This window comes from Ornithorhynchus anatinus, chromosome 13 (assembly GCF_004115215.2).
Source record: "Ornithorhynchus anatinus isolate Pmale09 chromosome 13, mOrnAna1.pri.v4, whole genome shotgun sequence".
NCBI lineage: Eukaryota > Metazoa > Chordata > Mammalia > Monotremata > Ornithorhynchidae > Ornithorhynchus > Ornithorhynchus anatinus.
In genome coordinates this window covers 2054583-2078653 of record NC_041740.1, presented here as the reverse complement: position 1 = coordinate 2078653, position 24071 = coordinate 2054583, and the positions used below count along the sequence as shown (strand labels likewise).

At 70.7% G+C, this 24071-nt stretch overlaps 1 protein-coding gene across 3 annotated transcripts; it reads right to left on the bottom strand.

Moving 5' to 3' along the window:
• Positions 1 to 5914: 5914 nt before the first annotated feature.
• On the bottom strand, positions 5915 to 24008 carry KLHL18 (kelch like family member 18). Of its 3 annotated transcripts, none has more exons than XM_039913983.1 (10): positions 23822 to 24008; positions 14424 to 14554; positions 13244 to 13384; positions 11929 to 12127; positions 10575 to 10735; positions 9075 to 9211; positions 8230 to 8470; positions 7353 to 7457; positions 7037 to 7148; positions 5915 to 6330 (listed from the first exon to the last, which is right to left on the bottom strand). In XM_039913983.1, exons 1-10 carry the CDS (start codon positions 23948 to 23950, stop codon positions 5944 to 5946), a joined length of 1743 nt encoding a protein of 580 aa, XP_039769917.1. In that variant the 5' UTR covers positions 23951 to 24008; the 3' UTR covers positions 5915 to 5943. The 3 variants fall into 3 exon arrangements, with proteins under 3 accessions (XP_039769917.1, XP_028934043.1, XP_028934044.1); XM_029078210.1 differs by having other exon boundaries at positions 8230 to 8467; XM_029078211.1 differs by having other exon boundaries at positions 8230 to 8452.
• Between the last annotated feature and the right edge of the window lie 63 nt (positions 24009 to 24071).

The following is a 24071-nucleotide window of genomic DNA, read 5'->3' as shown; positions in this document are numbered from 1 at the left end:
CCAGGCGCTCAGCAGAGTGCTCTGCCCACGGTGAGCGCTCGAGACGTACGACTGAACCAACGCCGCTCCGGCCTGGCCCGCCGCCCTCCCGACGAGGCCGCCGTGAGACACCCCCCCCCCCCCCGCCCCGGACCAGCCCGAGCTCTGTCCCGATCCCTTCTGTGAAGCCGCAGCAGGCGGGATTCGGGGTAGACTTTCGGACTCTGCGGCGGAGGGGTCGTCTCCCCCTCGGGGGAACCGGACTCTGATACGGGGGGAGATGGGGCTGGAAAGCGGCCGCCGGGGAAGCGGCGTGGCTCGGTGGGAAGAGGCCGGGCTTGGGAGTCGGAGGTCAGGGGTTCGAATCCCCGCTCTGCCACCTGTCAGCCGCGTGGCTGCGGGCGAGTCACTTCACTCCTCTGGGCCTCGGTTACCTCGTGTAAAACGGGGATGACTGTGAGCCTCCCGTGGGACGACCCGAGTAGCCCGCGTCTACCCCGGCGCTTAGAAAAGTGCTCTGCACAGAGTAAGCGCTTAAATACTATCATTATTAGTCTCTCCGTTGATATACCGTCCTCTACCGAGCGCTCGGCGCAGCGCTCGGCACACAGTGGGCGCTCGATAAATACAACGGAATGAAAGGCCCCATCCCTCCCCTCCCCTCAGTCCCGATTCCGGCGGACCCAGGCCCCCGGCCCGGTTCTAGTTCCCCCGCGGGGTGGGGGAGACCCTTCCGGTCTGCGGCTGACCCCCAGATCCAGGGTTTCCCGGGGCAACCCCGCAAACGCGCGGTTAGAACGGTGCTCGGCGCATAGTAAGCGCCTAACGAATACCGACGTTAATCAACCCCGGACTCGCGATGACGAGGACGACGTACCCGTTAAGCGCTTGCTGTGCGCCGGGCTCCGTTCTAAGCGCTGGGGTAGCCACAGGCTAATCGGGTCGGACCCGGTCCCCGTCCCACGAGGGGCTCACGGTCTCCGCCCCCATTTTACAGACGAGGGAACGGAGGCACGGAGAGACGAGCGCCGATGATTACGGTATTTGTCGAGCACTCACCGTGTGCCGGTCACTGTACTGAGCGCCGAGGTGGCCACAGGCGAATTAGGTTGGCCACGGTCCCCGTCCCCACCGGGGGGGGGGGGGGCTCACGGTCTTCATCCCCATTTTACAGAGGAGGGAACCGAGGCGCAGGGAAGTGACTTGACTAAGGGCACAGGACGGGATCGGAGGCAGCACGTTCCTGGGAGGAGGAAGGTCCCGATGGAGAGCGACCGTCACGATGGGGGTCCCGGGTGGCGGGAGGCCGGGCCGGGGCTCGGCGGGCGCAGGAGAGGTGAAACGAGGAAGATCGCACCAAGCGGCCACAGAGCTGGCCGTCCGGCAACACGCTGCTTAGAACGCCGAGACGGTGGGGTAACGGGGACCGGGTTTCAGAAGATGGAAGCCAGATTTCCTAAGGCCCGCCGGGTCGCCTTTCAACGTGATGGCACCAATCCAAACTCTCCACCCGCCCCCGTGCCCGCACCCCGGGACCACCTGACCCCCGAGAGCCCCCCCCGGGGGCGCCGTCCACCCGGGAGTCGCCAGCCGTCGCGCGGGCACCTCGGTCGGCGGCGGGGCCTAGCGCAGGCCCGTGAGCCGGGGCCCCCCGTCGCACGGGTCCCGGCCGGGGCGGCCCGCGTAGCCTCAGCCCCGGGAGGATCGCGGCCGGCCCCTCCGCCGCCGCTCACCCGGACGTCGGGCGTCGCGGCCTTCCCGCCGTAGACGCCGAGCCACGGAGCGACGCCGTCCTTCGACGGCTCCCGTCGCCGACCTCCGGCGGGGCCCGCCTGCCGGCCGCCGGAAGCCACCCCGGCGCGGGCCGGGTGAGGAGGGGGAGCTGAGCCGTCCGGGCCGCGACGTCCCGGGGGCCCCGGGAGGGCGAGCGGTAGCCCGGCTCCCGGCGCGGCGCTGGGCTAGGCCGGGCCTCCTCGTGCTGGCAAGGAGCGGAGGGGTCAGAGGAGGCAGGACCAGGACACGACCGCTCCCCGGAGGGGACTCCTAGGAGCCGAGGGTCCGGCCTGCCGCTTCCGAGGGTCTCTCCGAGACCCTTCCGGGACGCGGGGGATCCGCGGGCCCCACGGCGCCGGGCCCGGACAGGCGGGACTTGGGCCCCGACGGGGTGAGGCCCGACCCGCCTCTCCCCGGGGGCGCATCCTCTTTCGCGGCGCGCACCCTCTCTCAGTGGGCTCGCGTCGTCGGACGTGGTTTCCCCGACCGGCTACCAACTCTCTAGGCGAGACGCGTGGCGGGGGCCGGGGCCGGGGCCGGGGGGCGGACGGGGGACGTAGACACGTTCATCCCCTCAGAGGGGTCGCTTCCAGGGCGGGGATGCGGATTGAGAAAAAAACAGGAGAATTTGGGCTGGAGTAGGGTTTTATCGCCTCCTTCGGCCTGACGCTCCGTGGCCCAGTCGGCCTGGGTGATCCCCAAGCTCTTCGCGTAGTGTTTTGCACCGGTTACGCCATCCCTCCCCCCGCCAACAATAACCCTTCCCCGCTTTGAAGCCCATCTCCTCCAAGAGGCCTTCCCTGATTAAACCCTTTTCTCTCTCCCCGCCTCCCTTCTGCATCGCCCCGACCCGCTCCCTTCGTTCGCGCCGCTTATAGCTCTCATCTATTTATATTCACGTCTGTCTTCGCCTCTAGGCTGTTGCGAGAGGGGAACGCGTCCGTTACACCGTTCTTTCCCAGGTGCCCCGCACGCAGAACGCGCTCAAGAAATGCCGCTGACTGGAAGGGGCTCGGTACATCCCCGCCCACGATTAATTCCTTGAAATGGGCCAGGCGGGAAAGAGAGCGGAGAGAGGGGGGGTGGCGAGGCGGGAGCGGACCAAAGGAAACAGGAAGAGCGGCGGCGCGGCCTAGTGCCGACGGACCGGGCCTGGGAGTCGGAGGACCTGGGTTCTAATCCCGGCTCCGCCGCTTGTCTCCGCTTCTCTGGAAGTCGCTTCGCTTCCCTTGAGCCTCTTTACCTCGTCTGTAAAATGGGGATGAAGACAGCGTCCAACCCAATTATCTGCTATCTACCCCGGCGCTTAACGGGGTACCCGGAACGTGAGGGCTTAACCGATACCCTTTTAAAAAAAAGGGCATTTTCACCTTCAACTTCGACGAGACCTGCCCCTTCTCCTCACTTCTGCCTCGGGGGAAGACTCCTCCTTGAGGGGGCATCTGCTAAGCGCGTACCACGTGCCGGGCACCGTATCAAGCCCCGGGGTCTTGCCCTTCGCCGTGGAGTCGTCTCCGACCCGGAGCGTCCCCGCGGATGTCTCTCTCCCAGGACGCCCCGCCTCCACCTACGATCATTCTGAGAGCGTATCCGTGGAGTTTTCTCGGTCAAAATCCAGGAACGGTTGCCCATCACCTCCTTCCGCGCGGCGAACCCGAGTCTCCGCCCCGGGCAGGCCTCTGCTGGACCCTCCCTCCCGTGGCCGAGCCCGGTAGAGGCCCGGGAACTCTCTCGCTGCCCCCCGAGGGGGGGATGGGCACGGTCCCTGCCCCACGTAAGGCTCACGGTCTTAACCTCCGTTTAACAGCTGAGGGGCCGGCGGCCCAGAGAGGCGACTTGCCCCGGGTCACCCAGCAGACGCGTGGCGGGGCGGGGACTCGAACCCGGGTCCCCCTCACTCCCGGGCGCTCCCCGCTAGGCCACGCCGCTTCTCCGGATTCCTAAATCTTCCAACCAAGGTCTCTCCACGCCTTTAGACCGGAAAAATCACGACGACGGGTTCCCCCCTTTTTCCCGTGGGTGGTTTTATTAGCGGCGCGGGCCCCGGGGACCCCGGGCCACGCCCCACGCGGACACGGACCGACCACACTCACAGACGCTCATGCATGCGTACACACGGAGACGCTCACGGCACAGATCTACGCGGAACGGGGTCGGGGGCGGGGGGGGGGGGGAGGGTCTTGGCAAATCCCCTCGTCTCTGTCCGCGGCGGGCGGGAGGCTGACAGTAATATACTGTACCCATCCGGAGTAAAAATTAAATAAGGGCGAGGGGGGCCTGGTTTCCTTTTAAACGCTGGCACGGGTTCAGCTTTAAAAGAATATCTACAAAAAATGAGGGGGAGGACTCCGGGGCCGGGAAGGATCCAGGCGGGGGCCGGGAAAGGGAAGAGCCATCCGGGATTCACATTCGGCCTTCCCGGGAGGGAACGGGCCGGTCGTGCCGCAGGTCCGCCCGGAACGGCGACTGCCCAAGGTGGGAAGGCGGTCGCCGGGCCGGCTCCGGAGAGGGGTGGCCCGGCCGGCCCCGTCCCTTTAGGGAGGACCGTGGGTCAGCCCGGCGGGGGTGGCCCCGGAGGGGGGGTCCCGGAGGGTCCAGAGCGGAGAGGCGGGGGCCCCGCCGCGGCCGACATCCCACGGGCCGGCCGACTCGGTCCCGTGGTCAGCGCCCCCGCCCCCGCGGCCGTGTCTCGAGCCCGTCCCCGTGGTCGGCACAGGGCCTCTCGGTCCCCCGGGGGCACGACCTCCGCGGCGCGGCGTCGGCTGGGAGAGACCCTGCCCGCCCGCCGCCACCCGGCCCGGCGGACGGCCCCGAAGGGCGGCTCCCACGTGGGCCACCGAGTTTCCGCTCCTCCCCGTGGGGGAGCTGGACGGGGGAGGTGGGGACCGCCGGTCCCCGAGGGAGGGTCCGGGTCGCCGCCCGCGCCCCCCGCCCCCCCGACGGGGTTTACCGGAAGCGGGCCTCAGGTGGTCCACGTCCGGGCTCGCTCCGGTGGCGAGGGCCACGGGGGCAGAGGAAGCTCCATCTCCCTTCACGGCAGACCCCGCCGGGTGCAGTGCTGTGGGTGGGGCGGGGGATGGCGCCCCGACCCGATCCACCCCAAAGGGGGGGCCTCAGAGGGAAGCGCGGGGGGGCCGGGAGACTGTCCGCGTCCCCCAGCGATCCCCCTCTCCCCGGCCCTCGGCTGAAAGGGAGAGCAGGAACTCCGGGAAGGCCCAGGCAGACGGAGAGGGCCCGGGGCGTCGGGGGGTGTTCCTTTCTCGCTTGACGTTTCTAGTTTCGGTACTCCGCCCGAACCCGAATATCCGCCGGCCCGGCGGGCGACGGCCACCCCGGGGGCCGTTACGGTAAGACGAGGAACGTACCACAGGTGTAGTGCCGACGGGGGTGTGGGGGGGAACCCAGAGCCGAGCGAGGGAAAGCGAGAATCGGGAGCGGCCCCTCTCTCTTCCCGGAGCCCGGGGGTCAGGGAGGGCCCGTGGGCAACCGCGCCGTCGCCGGAGAAATGCCGACGTCGGGCGTCCCTTTCCCGGCCCCGGTGGGGGCCCGGGGAGGAGGGACAGAGAGACCGACGCCTGGGCCACCCGGAGGCCCCGGCCCCGGCGAGCCCCCGGGCGCGGGCACCTCCGTCGGCGTGCCCGCGGCCGGGCCGGAGTCCCGTTCGCACGGACGCCGGGCATCCGGGGGAAGGGAGGGGAGAGCGAGGGTGCCGTTTTCAGCGCCGGCCGGGCCCCGCTTCCGTCCGCCCGCGCCTCGTCCTCTCTCCCTTCCTCGGGGGGAGGGCCCACCCCGTCGCGGCCGACGGAGAGCCCGCCGAGGGCGCGGGACGGCCGACCGGGAGACCCGCCCCGCCCCGCCCCCCCCCCCCCCCCGGGCTCGGGAAGAAGTTCTCGCACGGGGTGGGGGCCGGGAGGGGTGGAGACCCGGAGGGGTGAGAGGAGCGGAGGGGGGACGTGGGGGCTGGCGCGGGCCCCCCGCCCTCCGCCCCACCCCCCGGGCCCGGGCCGTCACCGGGCCACCAGCGGGCCACGGGGTCGGGGCGTCGGGCCGGGAGGGGGGCGATCGCGCCGGGGGGCCGGGGGCCGGGGCGGGCGGGCCCGGCCGACTCTCCCCTGCCGGGACCCCCGGTCCCCGCCGGGCCGGACCCCGGGGGTCCCCGGCCCCCCGCCTCCCCGCCCCGGCCCGCCCGGCTCAGAGGGTGAGGAGCGGGACGCAGCCCACCCCGACGCCCCCCTCGTGACACACCATGGGGGCCACGAACGTCCAGCGGTCCGTCTCGGGGTCGTACATCTCCACCGAGCTGAGGTTGGACTGGCCGTCGTAGCCGCCCACGGCGTACAGCCGCCCGCAGTTGGCCACCAGGGAGACCCGGCTCCGGCGCGTGTTCATGGGGACGATGGGGGACCACTGGTCGGCCGCCGAGCTGTAGGCCTCGGCGACGCTGAGGAAGCCCGACCCGTCGTAGCCGCCGCAGACGAACATCTTGCTGCCCAGCGAGGCGGCCCCGTGTCGACAGCGCTTGTTCAGCATGCCGGCCGCCGGGTGCCACGTGCCCGTGTGCTGGTTGTAGCATTCCACCTGCAGCCGGGGGCGGGCGGGCGGGCGGTCGGCGGAGCGGGCCGGACCCCCCGCCCCGCCCGTGACCGCGGGGCCGGGCGTCTCCCCTCTCGGGGGGCCGGGGGGGAGGTCGACCCCGCGGGCCCCGCCTCCCCGGGGCACTTCGGGGGTGGCCCCGGACGCGCCCCCGCCACCCCCGGGGTGGTCGGACCGGGTGGCGGGGCTTCCGATGGGCCGGGAGGGCCCCCGCGGCCTCCGCGCCCCCTCCCGTCTGGGGCCCGGGGGAGAAGGGGCGGCGTGGCCGACGGCGCGCGAGCCCGGGAGGCGGGAGGTCGTGGGTTCTGATCCCGGCTCCGCCCCCTGGCCGCCGTGCGGCCCCGGGCGAGTCGCCTCCCTCCTCTGGAAAACGGGGATCGAGAGCGGGAGCCCCCCGCGGGACGGGGACCGGGTCCAACCCCGTGTGCCCGTATGCACTCCGGCGCGCAGTACGGCGCCCGGCGCACAGTAAGCGCTTGACGAACACCACGGTCATCGTCAGTACCGGGTGGACACGGGGCCTGCGGACGAGGGGCCGCTGGAAAACGGGATCTCTAGGCTGGCGCGACGAGGAAGGGGAAGCTGCCGGACCCACGCCCCGAAGGTGGGCTCCCTCGCCCCGGGTCCCGCCTTCCGCCCCCTCCGCCCGTCCCGGGGGCCCGCGGCCCGCCCGCGGCCCGCTCGGACTCACGCTGTTGAAGATCTGCAGGCCGTCGTGCCCGCCGGAGACGCAGACCCGCCCCTCGAACACGGTCACGCCCGCCGCGCTGCGGTTCGAGCTCATCGGGGTGATGACCGTCCACCTTCGGGAGACGGCCGCGCCGCGGGGGTGAACCCCAGGGCCCGCTTCCCCGCGGGGCACCCCGCCGCCCCCGGCCCGGCCCGCCCTGCCCGCCCGGGGCCGTACGCCCGCCCTCTCCCGCGGCTCGGTAGCCCGGGGCCGCGCCCCGCCGGGGGGGAAGGGGGAAGCGGGAGCCCCCTCCCGGCCCCGGCCCGCCCCGTCTTACTTGTCCGTCTCGGGCGAGTAGGTCTCCACCGAGTTGAGGGAGGAGTTGCCGTCGTAGCCGCCACAGACGTAAATCTGCCCGTCCAGCACGACGGTCCCCATGGCACTGGAACACACGCGGGGCAGCTTGGCTGTCAGGTCTCTGCCCTTCCCACGCACACCCCCGACCCCGGGTCTCCCGGCTGGCACCGGCTGCCCGGACCACCGTCTGTCTATCGGCCCCGAGGAGGGGAAGGCGAGTGGGCCGGGAGGAGGGGGAGGGGAGAGGGGAGAGAAAAAGGAAGGAGCGGAAGGGGGAAAGAAGGGACAAGGAAACAGAGGGATGAGGGATGGGAAGGGGGACAAGATCACGGGAAGAGACGCGACGCGGGAAGGGGGACAAGATCACGGGAAGAGACGCGACGCGGGAAGGGGGACAAGACACTGGGAAGAGACAGGACGCGGGAAGGGGGACAAGATCACGGGAAGAGAAGCGACGCGGGAAGGGGGACAACGTAACGGGAAGAGACGCGACGCGGGAAGCGGGACAAGGTAACGGGAAGAGACGCGACGCGGGAAGCGGGACAAGATAACGGGAAGAGAGACGAGGAACGGGAAGAGGGACGAGGGACGGGAAAAGGGTCGGGAAAAGTGGGGGGTGGAGGCGGAAACGAGCCGGGGAAAGGCAGCGCCGACGACCGCCCGGGGAAGCGGGAGCCTCCGACCCATCCCCCGACGGTGTTTCCCGGGCGCTCACCGCCTGCGGGACGCTGTGCTGAGCGCCCGGGAGAGCCCGCCACGACCGAGCGGGGAGACCCGCCCCCCCCCCCGCCCCCGCCGAGCAGAGGGGGAGGACCCCGCCGGTCCGCGGGGGAGAGGCCCGGCGGCCCCGCGGGCACCTGCGCTTGCTGTTCATGCTTCCCGCCCGGGTCCAGGCGTCGGTCTCGGGGTTGTAGACCTCCACGGTGCTGAGCCGCAGCTGGCCGTCGTAGCCCCCGATGGCGTAGAGGAGCCCGTTGACGACGGCCACCCCGACCCGGCTGCGGGCGGTGGTCATGGGCCGGCACCTCTCCCAGCGGTTGGCGACGGGGTCGAAGACTTCCACCACGTTCAGCGAGTCGCCTGCATAAAAATTCGCTACTCAAATTAAAACACAGGAGACCACACTTTTAGATCACGGCCGGCGGGGGCGGGAGGAGGAGGGGCCCGGGGGCTCGGTCGCTCCGACCGCGCGCGGGGCACCGTTCCGAGCGCTTGGGGGAGTCCGCCGGCCGCCCGCAACGGGGTCACAGTCTAGAGGGGGACGCGGACGTCAGCGTCGGCAGACCGACCGGCGACCCGGACGGAGGCGCCGCGGGGCCGGGGTCGATAGAGGGAGTCGGTCCGTCGTATCTACGGAGCGCCCGCTGTGCGCGGGGCGCCGTTCCGGGCGCCCGGGGGAGACCGACGGAGCGATACGACGGACGCATCCGCTGCCCACGCCGAGCTTCCACCGCGGGGGGAGCGCTCGGCCGTACGGGGGCCGCCCCGAACACCCGCCCGGGACCGGCCCGCTCGGCCTCGGCCTCCCCCTCGGCCGCGGTCCCTCCGCCCCCGCCCGGCTCGGTCCTCTCCCTCGTCCGTTCGCCGGGCGGTAAATACGACGGCCCTCGACCCGCCGGTCGGTCGACGGTATCTACCGAGCGCCCGAGCCTCTCCGCTCGGGCCGGCCCTCGAGGGCCCCGGGGGGGGAGATGCAAGATACCTGCCGAGTTGAGCCCCCCGACGGCGTAGATGAGGCCGGCGATGGACGTGCAGCAGCGGGGCCGGGTCTTGAAGGCCAGCAGGTGCGGCCGGCGTTCGGGCATCAGGTGGTAGTCCTTCGCTTCGTCCACCAGGTCCCTGAAACGAGGCGCCGGGCTCACCCCCCGCCGCGCCCGGCGGCCCGCGGCCCGGCTGGCGCTTAATACACGCCGTTGAAACCGGGGGCGGGGGGTGGGCTTGGCTCATCTCCTCGTGGCTCAGCGGAAAGAGCCCGGGCTTGGGAGTCAGAGGTGACGGGCTCGCATCCCGCCTCTGCCGCCCGTCAGCTGTGTGACCGTGGGCCGGTCGCTTCACTTCTCCGGGCCTCGGTTCCCTCATCCGGAAAATGGGGACGAAGACCGGGAGCCTCACGTGGGACCACCCGATGAGCCCGTATCCCCCCGCCCCAGCGCTCAGAACGGTGCTCTGCACGTAAGCGCTTAACAGATACCAACGTTATTACTATACTACACAATACGTTATATTACGTATTATGCATCATCATTATTACTGATATGACATTATTATAGATCCGCCGCGTGACCTGGGCAAGTCCCTTCACTTCTCTGGGCCTCGGTTCCCTCATCCGGAAAATGGGGACGAAGACCGGGAGCCTCACGTGGGACCACCCGATGAGGCCGTACCCCCCCCCCCCCCCGCCAGCGCTCAGAACGGTGCTCCGCACGTAGTGAGCGCTTAACGGATACCAACGTTATTATTACTGTAACGTATTATACGTTATTATTATTATTATTATTATTAACATGACATCGTTATAGATCTGCTGCGTGACCCCGGGCAAGTCCCTTCACTTCTCTGGGCCGGATCCTCCGTAAAATGAGGATTAAGACCGTGAGCCCCGTGCGGGGCGGGGACCGGGACCGTCCCGATCATCCCCCATCTAGCCCGTCGCTCAGCACGGCGCCCGGCGCCCAGTAAGCGCCCGACAACTACGACGACTGTCGTCGTCCCGGAGGGTACGGTCCGCGCCCGACCCGAATACCCCGGACTCCCCCCGGCGCTCGGTACGGCGTCGGGCGCGCGGCAAGCGCCCGCCAGATACCGCGGGGGATACGGTGGGTGCCCGACCCCATCGCCTCGCGCCCACCCCGGCGCTCGGCACGCCGTCCGGTCCGCCGTGGGCACTCGACAGATACTATCGTCGTCACGCGGGACGCGGACGGCGCCCGATCCAACCGGCTCGCGTCCGCCCCGGGGCTCGGCGGAGCGCCCGGCACGGGGCGGGCGCTTAGCCAACGCTACGACTGATATTCGTCACCATCTCCGGGGGGCGGGGAGGGAGGGCCCTCCGTGACCGGGGCGGCCGGACCCAAGGGGTCTCCGCGGCGGAGTGGCCGCGGGGCAGCCGCGGCCTTCCGGAGGGAGACGCCCCCCCCCCCGGCCCGAGGGGCGCGAGGCCCGGCGGCGGGGGGCCGGGGCCGGACGGCGGGGGCGGGCTCACCTGCACTTGTGACAGCATCGCACCAGGTCGTCCTGCTGGACCCGGTCGGCCAGGAACTGCGGCCGGCAGAGGGGCAGGCGGATCCGGGCCAGCAGCTCGGGCAGGCGGGGCTCCCTCGGCTCGCGGTCGTACCGGATCCAGGCCAGCGCCGCCTCGAACACCTGCCCGGGACCGGCACCGGCTGGTCGCGGCCCCGCCCCGCGCTCGGCCTCCCCCCTCGGCCGCGGTCCCCCCTCCCCCGGCCCCCGTCTCCAGTCCGCGGTCGTATCCGGCGGCGCGGCTCGGTGGAGAGAGCCCGGGCTGGGCAGTCGGGAGGTCACGGGTTCGAATCCCGGGCTCCGCCGCTCGGCAGCTGTGTGACCGTGGGCGAGTCGCTTCGCTTCTCCGGCCCTCGGTCCCCTCATCCGGAAAACGGGGATGAAGACCGGGAGCCTCACGGGGGACGACCCGAGGACCCCGTGTCTACCCCGGCGCTTAGAACGGTGCTCGGCGCATAGCGAGCGCTTAACGGACGCCAACATTATTACTATCGTTATTTATCGAGCGCTTACCGCGTGCCGAGCGCCGCGCTGAGCTCTCGGGGGGGAGTCCAATGGGACAACACGACGGACGCCTCCCCCGCCCACGACGGGCTCACGGTCTAGAGGGGGAGACCTCCTTGACCGCCCCCCCCACCCCGATCCGGCTTCCGCGACGGCCCGTCGAAGGCCCACCTCCTCCAGACCGGGAGCCCGCCGCGGGCCGGGAAAGCTTCCGTCGTATAACGACGGCATCCGTTAAGCGCCCGCTGTGCGCCGAGCACTGCTCTAAGCGCCGGGGGAGACGCGCGATCAACGGGCTGTCCCACGTGGGGCTCACGGTCTTCATCCCCATTTTACGGAGGAGGGAACGGCACGCCGTAGATAAGTGGCGGAGCCGGGATTGGAACCCGCGACCTCCGACTCCCAAGCCACCCGGCCTCTCGCTACTCTTCTACTGGACTCGCCCGAGCGCTCGGTACAGTGCTCTGCACACGGTAAGCGCTCGGTACGTATGACCGACTGACTCCGGGAGTCTCCCCGCGTGGACGCCCGTCGTGGGCGGGGATCATCTCCCTTTACTGCCGTATTTCCGAGCGATTAGTGCAGAGGAAGGAGGGAGGGAGGGAGGGGGAAGGGAAGGGAAGGGAAGGGGGAAGGGGGAAGGGGCCTTCCCGGGCCGCGCCCTCCTCGCCCGCCCCCCTCGGCGTCGCCCGGACTCGCTCCCTCTCTTCCTCCCCCGTCCCGGCCCCTCACCGCTTACGCCCCCCGCCTCTCATTTATCGATCTATAACCGCTTCCGCCTCCCCGCCCCTGCCCGGAGCGGGGGCGGGCACCTGTTCCTCCGACTTCACGTTGAGCTCGTCCCGGGAGAGCAGCTCGAGGACGTCGTCGAAGGGCAGGGCCAGGAACTCCTCGGCCACGGACACCTCCACGAAGTGCCGGTGGACGAAGCTGTTGGCCGAGTCGTAGAGGACGGCGCACATCATGGTCTCCGCGAACTGGCGCACGCCCAGGCAGTTCTTGGGGTGGAGCCTGGAGCGGGGCGGGCGCCACAGAGAGGGAGGGGGTTGGGCGGGCTGGCGGGAGACGCCCCCCTCCCGGGGGCGGATTCGTGGGCGGGGGTTCCGCGGCGACGGTCCCCCGCCCCTGCTTCGCCCTGGGCCGGGGGGGCCGGCACCAGAACTCCGGGTGGGCTCCGCTCCTCCGCCCGAGGCGATTTTCCACTCGCCCCTGGAGATTCCTTCTCCCCCCCAGCCTGGAAATGGCTTTCGCGTAAGCTCGTCGGGGGCGGGGAACGGGCCTTTCGGTCTACCGTCCCCTCCCACGTTCTCAGCCCAGTGCTCTGCCCACGGTAAGCGCTCAACGGCCCCGTCCGCCCGACCGTCCGCCGCGCCGTCGGCCCCGTGGGGGCGGGAAGCGGGTCAACGCCCTCTCGCTGCCGGCTTCGCCCACCGCCCCCGCACGCCGGGGGTCCTCGGCAGAGACCGCCGGCCCATCGATCGAAAGCTCCGAGGTCGGATCCGGTCGGGATCACCCGCCCCCTCGGGAGGGCCTGGGCCGGCCTCGCCCACGCCCTCGGTAAGCGCTCGATAAGTACGACCGACCGGCGCCGTCTCCGACCGGGGTGGGGAGGAGCGGGCGGTCGGGACCCCCCGACCGTGGGGTTCCAGAGAGGGGCGGGGGTCACCGGCCCCGCATCTCCTCCACGCCCACCTCGGCCTCGTCCTTCCGGACGAGGGAGCGGAGGGAGGCGGCGGAAGGACCCCGGGGACGAGCGCGGGAAGGGCGAGGCCGCCGCGGTGGGCGCCGGCCCGCGCCCGCCCCGCCGAGGAAGAGCTTTTGACGATAACAACAGCGTTCGTTGAGCGCCTCCCGCGTGCCGGGCACCGTATCAAGCGCCGGGGCGGGTCCAAGCAGATGGGCTCGGGGTCTCCGTCTCTTCCCGACGAGGGGACCGAGGCCCGGAGGGGGGAAGCGACCTGCCCCCGGTCGCCACCAGCGGCCGGGCGGCGAGGCCGGGATGAGGACCCTCTGCTCCCCGGGCCCTTCGCTAGCCCGCGCCGCTCGAACGACGCGGCCTCCCGGCGGGGGGGGGGGGGGGGGTCGGCCCGCCGTCCCCTCCCTCGCCCGGGGGACGGAGGCGCTCACCGCTCGCGGAGGAAGGAGCAGCAGGCGTCCTTGATGTTCTGCAGCTGCAGGAAGCTGGCGCCCATCAGCAGGGACTGCACGTTCTGCTGGTCGATGGCCAGGTGTCCGTTGTAGGCAAAGTTGATCAGGGCCTCCAGGGCGCTGGGGGGGGGGGGGACGGGACACACACAAGCGGGGCCCGCCGGTGAGACCCTCCCCGCCCCCCCGGATGGGCTCCCGCTAGGCCCCTCACCGGCGCGTGCCCGGGGCCCCTCCCGATTTATCGCTCTATTTTATCGAGGACGTGTAGGCGGCTACGATTCCGTTCCTCTCGACGGCGATAATGACGACGTTGGTATTTGTTAGGCGCCTACTGGGTGCACGGCGCCGTCCCAGGCGCCGGGGGAGACACAGGGTCGTCGGGTGGCCCCACGTGAGGCTCACGGTCTTCATCCCCATCTTCCAGAGGAGGTCACCGAGGCCCAGAGAAGTGAAGCGACTCGCCCACGGTCACACGGCTGGTGAGTGGCGGAGCCGGGATTCGAACCCATGACCTACGGTTCCCAGGCCCGGGCTCTTTCCACCGAGCCACGCTGCTTCTCTAGGTAGTGACGCCTGACTACTTGTTTCGCTGTCCCCCCCTTTAAGACCGCGAGCCCGTCGTCGGGCCGGGACTGGCTCTCTCTGTTGCCGAGCTCTACTTTTCCAGCGCTCGGTACAGGGCTCTGCACACGGTGAGCGCTCAATAAACACGGCGGTGAACGTCGGCGTCCGGCCGGCCCCCGCTGACGCCCCCCGCGCCTCCGTACTAACCACCGGGGTCTCCGCCGGGCGCGTCCTGGGCGCCGGGGCGGACGGAAACCGATCGGGTCGGACCCGGTCCCCGTCCCCCGTGGGGCTCACGGTCCCCGTCCTATTTTGCGGACGAGGGAACCGGGGCCCGGAGAAGCGACGCGGCTCGCCCGAGGTCACACGGGCGGCGGAGCCGGGGGGACGAGGGCCCGGGTCCTTCCGCCTCCCGGGCCCGTCCCCACCTCACCCCGAAATTCCGATTCCGCGTCCTCCCCGGGCCCGTTGGCCCGAGTTTCTCCTTCCCACGGTGTCCTTCCTTCTCCTCCACCTCCCTCTCCCGGGCGGGAAGCGGCGGCGTTCCCGCCCGCCCGGAGACCCCCCCGCCCCCGCCAAGGGCCCGGGCGCTCACCTCGGGTCCATCCCCTGCATGACGATCTCGTCCTGCTTGCACTCCATCATGTCGTTGGTGAACATGGCGTGGAAGTAGGGGATGGAGGCGGCCAAGACGATCCGGTGGGCGCTGAATTTGTGCTCGTCCACCTGGGAGGGACGGGAGAGGCCCACACGCGACCGGTCGAACGAACGAATCCGAGAATCCCTCCATCGGGGCCGTTTATCGCGCGCTTTCCGGGCGCTCGGGGCCGCGCGAGAGAACGACGGGCACATTCCGGCCCACGACGAGCTCACGGTCTAGAGGCGGGCATTACTAGAAATAAATCAGTAGCTAAGTCGTTAGACGACAGATCCAGACCTAACGCGCCGTGAGGCCGGGAGGAGCGAGGCGGAGCGGAGCAGAGGGAGTTGGGAGAACGAAGGGCGGGGAACGGGTCCGTTAAACTCTCCCAAGCGTGTTTTATAGTGTTCCGCACACAGCAGGCGCGCGATAAATACGACTGAGACCGGAAGGGAGGCAAACTTAGAAATCCAAGCCTCCCCGAAGCCGGCCCGGGCTCGCTCGCTTTTATTTGACGGTGTCTGTCCAGTACTGACGACGTCGGTACCCGTTGAGCGCTTACCATGCGCAGAGCTACAACGTAACTATTACGTCGGAGGAAACCGAGGCCCGGAGAAATGACGCGACTTGCCCAAGGTCACGCAGCAAGCGATCGGCAGAGAGGGGATTTTTCTTCTTCCTTCTGAAGCGCTTTCTACGTGCCGGGCGCCGTCCTACGCGCCGAGGTAGATGCAAGACGATGAGGTCGGAGGCGATCCGCGTCCCACGGGGGGGGGGGGGGGTTCACGGTCTCCGTCCCCATTTCCCGGCCGAGGTCCCCGACGCCCGGAGAAGCGAAGCGACTCGCCCGAGGTCCCCGCGGCGGAGGCGGAGGCGGAACCCGGGTCCTCCCGACTCCCGGGCCGTCCCCGCCAGGTCGCTCCGCTTCTCGCCGCGGTCGCCCTCGGGGCCGCGGAGTCCCGGCACCCCGGGGGACCCCCGAGAGCAGGCCGGCACGGGCCCGGGCACGCGATGGCCGAATCTCCATTCCCTCCGGCCCGGGAATCCCCCCGGGGAGGGTGATTTCCATCGCACGCCCGATTCTTCCCTTTAATCTGGACCGCCTGCCTCCCCCGGCCCCGACGGGACACCCACGCCGGCCCAGTGGCTACGGCCCGGGAGTCGGACGGTCGCGGGTCCTAATCCCGGCTCCCGTCCGCCGCGTCGCTTCTCTGGGCCTCGGTCCCCTCCCGTGGAAAACGGCTCGGGGGCCCCCGTGGGACGGGGGTCGGGTCCAACCTCATCTGCCCGTATCCACCCCGGCGCTCAGGACGGCGCCCGGCTCACGGCAAGCGCTTACCAAACGCCGTCGTCGTCATTATTTTTAACGTCCACCTTCACGGACGAGGCGGCCGAGGCCCGGAGGGGCGGAGTACCTCACCCGAGGTCAGACGGCGGAGCCGGGACGAGAACGCGGGCCCGTCCGACTCCGAGGGCCGAGATCTAGCCACCGGGCCGCGCCGCTTCGGGGTATAATCGGTAACCGCCGGCGGCGCGGTGTTTATCGAGCGCCCGACCGGCGGCCGAGGGCCGGGGTTGATCCGAGGTGGTCGGGTGGGACTGGGGTCCCCGCCCCCGCCGGGGTCAACCGGCACGCGGCCGGGTGGACGGGGCCCTGGCCAGGGAGTCGGAGGGACCTGGGTTCTAATCCCGGCTCCGCCGCTTGCCCGCTGCGGGACCGTGGGCCGGTCGCGTCTCCGGGCCCCGGTTCCCACGTCCGTAAAATGGGGACGGGGACCGGGTCCGTCCCGATTGGCTCCCGTCTCCCCCGGCGCTCCGAAAGGGGCCCGGCACCTAGTAAGAGCCTAACGAATACCAATATCATCGTTATTATTTCCTGCGCCTCGGTTCCCTCGTCCGGGATGGACACTGGGAGTCCCGTATCCACTCATTCGGCCGTATTTACTGAGCGCTCACCGTGCGCAGAAGCGCTCGGAAAAGACAACGCGGCAACAGAGACGATCCCCGTCCCCGACGGGCCTGGGACAGGGACCGCGTCCAACCTGATGAGTCAGAGCTTAGTACGGTGTCCGGCACATAGTGAGCGCTCAACGGATATCACGATAATCATTATTATCGTTACGCTCAGGAGGCAGGCGTTTCGGCTCCGGGGCCGCCAGTCGGTTCCCTTTGGCTCGGCCGTCTGCCGGCCACCCGCCCGTCAGCTTCGCGAGCCACCCCTGCCGACCTCAGCGCCTCCCGGGGGCTTAGAAACCCGGCCGGCGATGACCCCGCTTGACCCGGAGGCTAAGAGACGCCCCCGCCAGAAGCTAAGAGACGCCCCCTCGCCCCCCCCCCGCCCCCCCCCCCCCACCGGCCTTCCGCCCCGCCTGGAACGGGAGAATTCCCAGCTGGCATCTGAAGCCGTCGCGGGGTAGGGATGGTCGCGACCCGTTGCCCAGTTGTACTTCCCAAGCGCTTAGCGCAGTGCCCCGCACACAGCAGGCGCTCAATAAATGCGACAACGAACGAACGACGCCCCTCGGGAAGGGGCGGAGGGGGACCGTAGCGCGGGGAGACCGCAGGGGAGCGGCCCGAGCGGCCGGAGTCCGGGCCCGGGAGTCAGAGGAGGCGGGTTCCGATCCCGGCTCCGCCGCCCGGCCGCTGCGTGACCTTGGGCAAGTCACTTCCCTCCCTCTAGGCCTCAGTGTCCCCCCCCCCCCCCCCCAAAACGGGGATGAAGATGGGGAGCCCCACGCGGGGCAGGGACTGTGTCCAACCCCGTTAGCTTCTACCTACCCCAGGGTTTAGGAGAGTGATCGGCACAGAGCGAGCGCGTACGCAGATACCGTGATAATGCTAACGCTGGTATCCGTTGAGCGCTCGCTCTGTGCGGAGCACCGTTCTAGGCGCCGGGGGAGACGCGGGGGCATCAGGTTGTCCCCCGCGAGGCCCCCGGCCGTCATCCCCATCGAGGGAACCGAGGCCCGGAGAAGCGAAGCGACCGGCCCACGGTCACCCAGCGGCCGAGCGGGGATTCGAACGCACGACCTCCGACTCCCGAGCCCGGGCTCTTTCCACCGAGCCGCGCCGCTGCCCTGATTGATAATACCTCCACCACCTCATTCACAATCACCCCGTCGGGGCCCCTCTCCCACGCCGGCGTTGTCCCGGCCGACTCCTCCGTGGCAAAAGTCACCACCACGGCGGGCCCCGTGGCGCCCCTCCCGTGCCGGGCACCGTGCCGGGCACCGGGGTGGGGATCGGGTCGTCGGGTCGGACCCGGTCCCCCGGCCCGCCCGGGTCTCAGTCGGAGGGGGGGCGGGGGGACCGGACCCCCCCGCTTCCCAGGTGAGGGGGACCGAGGCGCCGAGGGAGGGAAGCGACTCGTCCGGGGTCACCCGCCAGTCGAGCGGCGGAGCCGGGATCGGATCGATCACTCATTCATTCACTCCACGGTATTTATTGGGCGCTTACTACGTGCAGGGCACCGGACCAAGCGCTCGGGACGGACGAGTCGGTAACAGACGGAGACGATCCCCGCCCCCTGACGGGCTCGCGGTCTAATCGGGGGAGACGGACGGAGAAGGACCATGGCAATAAACAGGGTCAAGGGGAAGAACGTCTCGTGAAGACGACGGCAAATAAATAGAATCAGGGCGACGTACACCGATCGTCAAGCAAAAGAAATAATAAGAATAAGCGATAATAACCGTGCTGTTGGTGCTAACCTTCTCACTCGACACCCCCCCCCCCCCCCATCTCGTCTCTCTCGCCGCCGACCTCCCGCCCACATCCTGCCCCGGGCCCGGCACTCCCTCCCGCCTCGGACCCGACGGATCACCGCTCTCCCCGCCACTTCGAAGCCTCACCGGTGGCCGCCCCCCCCCCCCCCCGAGAAGCCTTCCCTGCCTGCGCTCTCCTCCCGCTCCCTTCCGCGTCGCCCCGTCTTCGTCCGTCCTCCCTCCCAGCCCCGCGGCGCGTACGTACAGATCCGTGACGCGCTTATTTACCGACAGATTGATATCGGTTTAATGACGTTGGCATTTGCTAAGCGCTTACTACGCGCGGAGCGCCGTTCTAAGCGCTGGGGTGGGTACGGGGCCATCGGGTGGTCCCACGCGAGGCTCACGGCGAATCCCCATTTGAGGGACGAGGTAGGCGAGGCCCGGGGAAGCGAAGCGACTCGCCCACGGTCGCCCGGCCGGGGGCCGGGATCCGAACCCGTGACCCCTGACTCCCAGGCCCGGGCTCTTGCCGCGGAGGCACGGCACGTGTGCGCATCGACCCATCTAAAGGATCGATCCGCGAGCTCCCTTCGGGCGGGGAATGGATCGGTCGTCTCCCAAGCGCCCAGTGCCGCGTTTCGCACGCGGGAAGCGCTCGGTAAACACGACTGACTGAGTGAATCAAAGTAACAGTAACGACGCTGGTATTCGTTAAGCGCTCACCGGGGGTGAAGCGCCGGGGGAGACGCGGGGTCATCAGGCGGCCCCGCGTGAGGCTCACCGTCTTCATCCCCGTTTTCCGGACGGGGTCACCGGGGCCCAGAGGAGCGAAGCGGCCGGCCCGCGGTCACCCAGCCGGCGAGTGGCGGAGCTGGGATCCGAACCCACGACCCGCGGCTCCTAAGCCCGGGCTCTCTCCGCCGAGCCCCGCGGCTCCTCCATTATTGGACACCGGGGTCGACCCAAGAGAGCGAGCCGGGCACGGTCCCCGTCCGACGTAGGGCTCCCGGTCTAAATCCCCATTCCGCAGACGAGGCGACCGAGGCCCGGGGAGGAGGAGGGAGGTGACTCGGCCGGGCTCGCCCGACGCGGCGGAGCGGGGTTTAGAACCCAGGTCCTCTGGACGCCGGGCCCGGGCTCCGATGACAACGATCCCAATCGCGGGACGGCGCGGCCCGGCCCCCGGCCCGCGCGGGGCTCGCGGCCCGAACCCCCATCTGACGGAGGAGGGAACCGAGGCCCGGGGGGGCGGAGGGACCCGCCCGGGCTCACGCGGCGGGCGGGTGGCGGAGCCGGGATTAGAACCCGGGTCCTCCCGACTCCCAGGCCCCGGCCCGGAGGATAACCGCGGCGTCCGGCGAGCGCTCGCCGCGGGCCGGGGGGCGGGCGGACGGGGGCGGACCCCGTCCCCGGCGGGGCTCGCCGTCTCGCTCCCCGTCTCCCCGCCGAGGGAACCAAGGCCCAGGGAGGCGCGGCGACGGGACCCGGAACCTCCCGCCTCCGGGCCCGGGCCCCATCCACCGGGCCGGGCCGCGTCGACACCCGTGGCGGAGAGAGGGCGACCGCGGGCGGGGGGGCCTCGCTCCTCTGGGCCTCGGCGACCTCCTCTGGAATACGGGGATGGAGAGCGGGAGCCCCCCGTGGGACCGCCCGACGACCCCGCAGCTCCCCCCGAGCTCGGGACGGCGTTCCGCGCCGCGCCCGACCTCGTCGGCTCGGCTCTCCCCCCGGCGCTCGGTACGGTCCCGGGCACGTCCTAGGGAGCTCGAGAAACGCCATCAAAGAAAAAAAGACGGCGTCCAACCTCATCGGCTCGGATCTCGCCCGGCGCTCGGTACGGTCCCGGGAACGTTCCGGAGAGCTTGGGAAACGCCATTCCTGATAATAATGACGTCGGTATCCGTTAAGCGCTTCCTACGTGCAGAGCACCGTTCTAAGCGCCGGGGGAGACACGGGGGAAGCGGGCCGTCCCACGGGGGGCTCGCGGTCTTCGTCCCCGTTTTACAGATGAGGTAACCGAGGCCCAGAGAAGCGAAGCGACCCGCCCGGGGTCGCACGGCCGACGAGTGGCGGAGCCGGGATCCGAACTCACGACCCCCGACTCCAAAGCCCGGGCTCTTTCCACTGAGCCACGAAAAACTGCGTCCGACCTCGTCGGCTCGGATCTCCCCCCGGCGCTTACTACGGTCCCGGAAGCATCACGGAGAGCACGAGAAACACCGCTCAAAAAAAAAAGACCGGGTCCGACCTCGTCGGCTCGGATCTCCCCCCGGCGCTTCGTCCAGTCCCGGGAACGTTACGGGGAGCCCGAGGGACGCCGTTAAAAAAAGAGACCGCGTCCGACCTCGTCGGCTCGGATCCCGGCGCTCAGTACGGTCCCGGCCGGGAACGCGACAGAGAGCTTAAGAGATGCCGCCGAAGAAGAAAGAGGATCGCGTCCGACCTCGTCGGCTCGGATCTCCCCCGGCGCTCAGTACGGTCCCGGGAACGTTACGGAGCGCTTAACAGACACCAACATCGTCATCACTACTATTACGGAGAGCTTAAGAGACGCCATTAAAAGCAAAAGACGGAAAAACCCGGCCTCTCCCCGTCCGCCCCCTGAAACGACGACCGTCGGGGTTAAGCGCCGGGGCAGGCGGAAGGTCGCCGGCTCCCTTCGGCCCCACGGCGCTCACGTCCCTGTCCCTGACTTATCGATTGATATCCGTAACCTATCGACACCTTATCGACGTCCGTCTCCCGGGACCCCCCCGCCCCCCGACTCCCCAGCCCGGGCCGGAGCCACGCCGCTCCGCGGTCGGTCCTCCGCGAGAGCCGGGACGGGCTCTCGGCCGCGCCGCCTCCCTCGTCTGTCGCTGCGCCTGACGGGAGGGGTAAAGGGAAGACCACGCACGCGGAGCGAACGCGGTCGAACCTGCTCCGTTCCCCTTCGCCGCCCCGATTTCCCGTTCCCTCCCTACGGCGAAATCCACACCCCTCCGCTCGGGCCGCCTCGGACGACGCGCCTCTCCCCGAGCCGCCGGAAAAAGATCACCCTCTCCCGGCGCTTCCCTCTCCTCCGACGATAAGGACAATCATCGGAGGCAGCCGCCCCGCGCCGGGGTAGACGGGAGCGAACGGGGTCGGACGCGGTCCCCGTCCCACGCGGGGCGTCGTCCTCGTCCGGGGGCGGGGGAGTGAATCCGCTTACGATGATAACGACGATAACGTCGGTATCCGTTAAGCGCCCACCAGGTGCCGAGCACCGTCCCGAGCGCCGGGGGAGACGCGGGGGAGTCGGGTCGTCCCCCGTGGGGCTCCCGGTCTTCATCCCCATTTGACAGATGAGGTCACCGAGGCCCGGAGAAGCGAAGCGACTCGCCCACGGTCACCCGGCCGACGGGCGGCGGGGCCGGGAGTCGAACTCACGACCCCCGACTCCGAAGCCCGGGCTCTTTCCACCGAGCCACGCCGCTTCTCTCTCTCCGTTTATCACGCCGGGCGCTCGGCGCGGCGCTCCGCGCGCGGAGAGCGCTCGGGAAATGATACGGTTGGCACCTGCGAAGCGCTTCCTACGTGCGGAGCGCCGGGGGAGATGCGGGGTCGCCGGGTGGTCCCGGGGAGGCTCACGGTCTCTCATCCCCATTTTACAGACGAGGGAACCGAGGCCCAGAGCGGTGACTCGCCCACCGTCACCCAGCCGCCGAGCGGCGGGGCCGGGAGTCGAACCCACGGCCGCCGACTCCCAAGCCCGGGCTCTTTCCGGTAGACGACCACCCCCGGGTGGACGCGCCGGAGAGGGAAGAGAAGCACCCGGCAGTCAAGGAGACCGGAGACTCCCCTCGGCCGCGCGGGTCGGGGCACGTGCCTACCAGCTCTCTCGCCCGGACCGGACGCTCCCGAGCGCTCGGTACGGCGCTCCGCGGTAGAGGACGGCGTTCGGCGAACGCCACCAGCCGATCGACGCCCCGTCCCGGGATCGAGCCGGCCGGCCCCCGGCCCCCCCGGGGCGTCGGACGCCCCTCCAAGACGGGGCTCCCGTCTCTCTCCGCCGACCTCCCCGTCGACGGTGTTCGCCAATAATAACAGCAACGCGGGTTTCCGTGAAGCGCCTACTACGCGCGGAGCGCCGTTCCGAGCGCCGGGGGTCGTCCCGGGTGAGGCTCACGGGAGAGGCAGCGCGGCTCGGTGGCCACAGCCCGGGCTCGGGGGTCGGAGGTCACGGGTCCGGGTCCCGGCTCCGCCGCCCGGCAGCCGGGTGACCGTGGGCGAGCCGCTTGGCTTCTCTCCGCCTCGGCCCCCTCGTCCGTCGAACGGGGACGGAGGGACCCGCGTGGGACGCCCCGAGGACCCCCCGCACCTCCCCCCAGCGCCCGGAACGGCGCTCCGCCCGCGGCCGGCGCTTAACGGACGCCGACGCCGTCGTCGTCCCCATCCGACGGCCGAGGCGACCGAGGCCCGGCCCCGGGGGTCGGAGGTCGCGGGTCCCGACCCCGGCTCCGCCGGCCGGGTGACCCCCCGGGCGAGTCGCCTCCCCGGGCCTCGGCGACCTCATCCGCGAAACGGGGACGGAGACCGCGAGCCCCCCGCGGGACGCCCCGACGACCCTCCGTCCTTCCCGCGCTCGGCGCTTCACGGAGACCGGATCTTGATCTTTTCCTTTTCGAGAAGCCCCCGAGGAAGGACGACGGGCCGACCGCCCGGAGTCGAAGCGAAGGAGCCGGGGGCGTCGACGTCTGCCGTGGCCGGAGACCCCCCCCCCCCCCCGGGGCTCCGGTCCTCGGGTTCCCCCTCCCTCCGGGTTTTCCGGGGGGCCCGCTCTTCCTCAGTTTCCCCAGCCGTGCCCCCCGAGACGGTCCCCGCCGCCCCCGGACAGATCTCCCCTCCCCGTCCCCCCAGGCCCCAGCCCGGCCCCTCCCCAATTCCCGGCCCCCCCCCCCAGACGCCCCCGACTCCCTCCTCTCCCCCTGCCCCCCCAGCTCCCCTCTCCTCCTCCCGGGACCCCCCAGTTCTCCCCTCCCCCGAGACGCCCCCGGCTCCCCCCGGATGCCCCCGGCTCCTTCCTCTCCCCCTCCCCCGGCCCCAGCAGCCCCCTCCTCTCCTTCTCCCAGACCCCCCCCAGACCCCCCCCCAGCTCCCTCTTCCCCCTCCTCCCCCCAGAAGCCCCCAGCTCCCTCCTCTCCCCCTCCCCTCTTCCTAGACCCCCCAGCTCCCCCTCCCCTCCCCCCAGCCCTTTCCTCTCCCCCTCCCCTCCCCCCAGAGGCCCCCTCCTCCTCCCCCAGCTCCTCTCCTTCTTCCAGCCCCCCCCCCAGCTCCCTCCTCTCCCCCCTTCCTAGACGCCCCCAGCTCCCCCTCCCCTCCCCCCAGAGGCCCCCTCCTCCTCCCCCTCCCCTCCCCCAGCTCCTCTCCTTCTTCCAGCCCCCCCCCAGCTCCCTCCTCTCCCCCTCCACTCCTCCTCCCCGACCCCCCCTCCCCTCCCCCAGCCCCCTCCTCTCCTTCTTCCAGCCCCCCCCAGCCCCTTCCTCTCCCCCTCCCCTCTTCCTAGACCCCCCCCAGCTCCCCCTCCCCTCCCCCCCTCCTCCCCCCAGAAGCCCCCAACACCCTCCCCTCCCCCAGCCCCCTCCTCTCCCCCCCCCAGCTCCCCCTCCCCCCCCCCCCCCCCACCTTGAGCGTGACGTCACAGAGCTTTCCCTGGCGGCGGATGTCCTCCATGACGCCGTAGCCGCGGCTGGGCAGGTCGGAGACGGAGAAGTGCACCAGGTCCTCCAGCTCCTCCACCCCGTCCTCCACCATCTTCCCGGCGGGGGCGAAGCGGGACGAGGAGCGGCCCCGCGCGGCCGCCGTAGCCCCTCTCGCCTCCTCCTCCTCGACGCTCCCCCGCCCGCCCGCGACGTCACTTCCGCCGCCGCCTCGG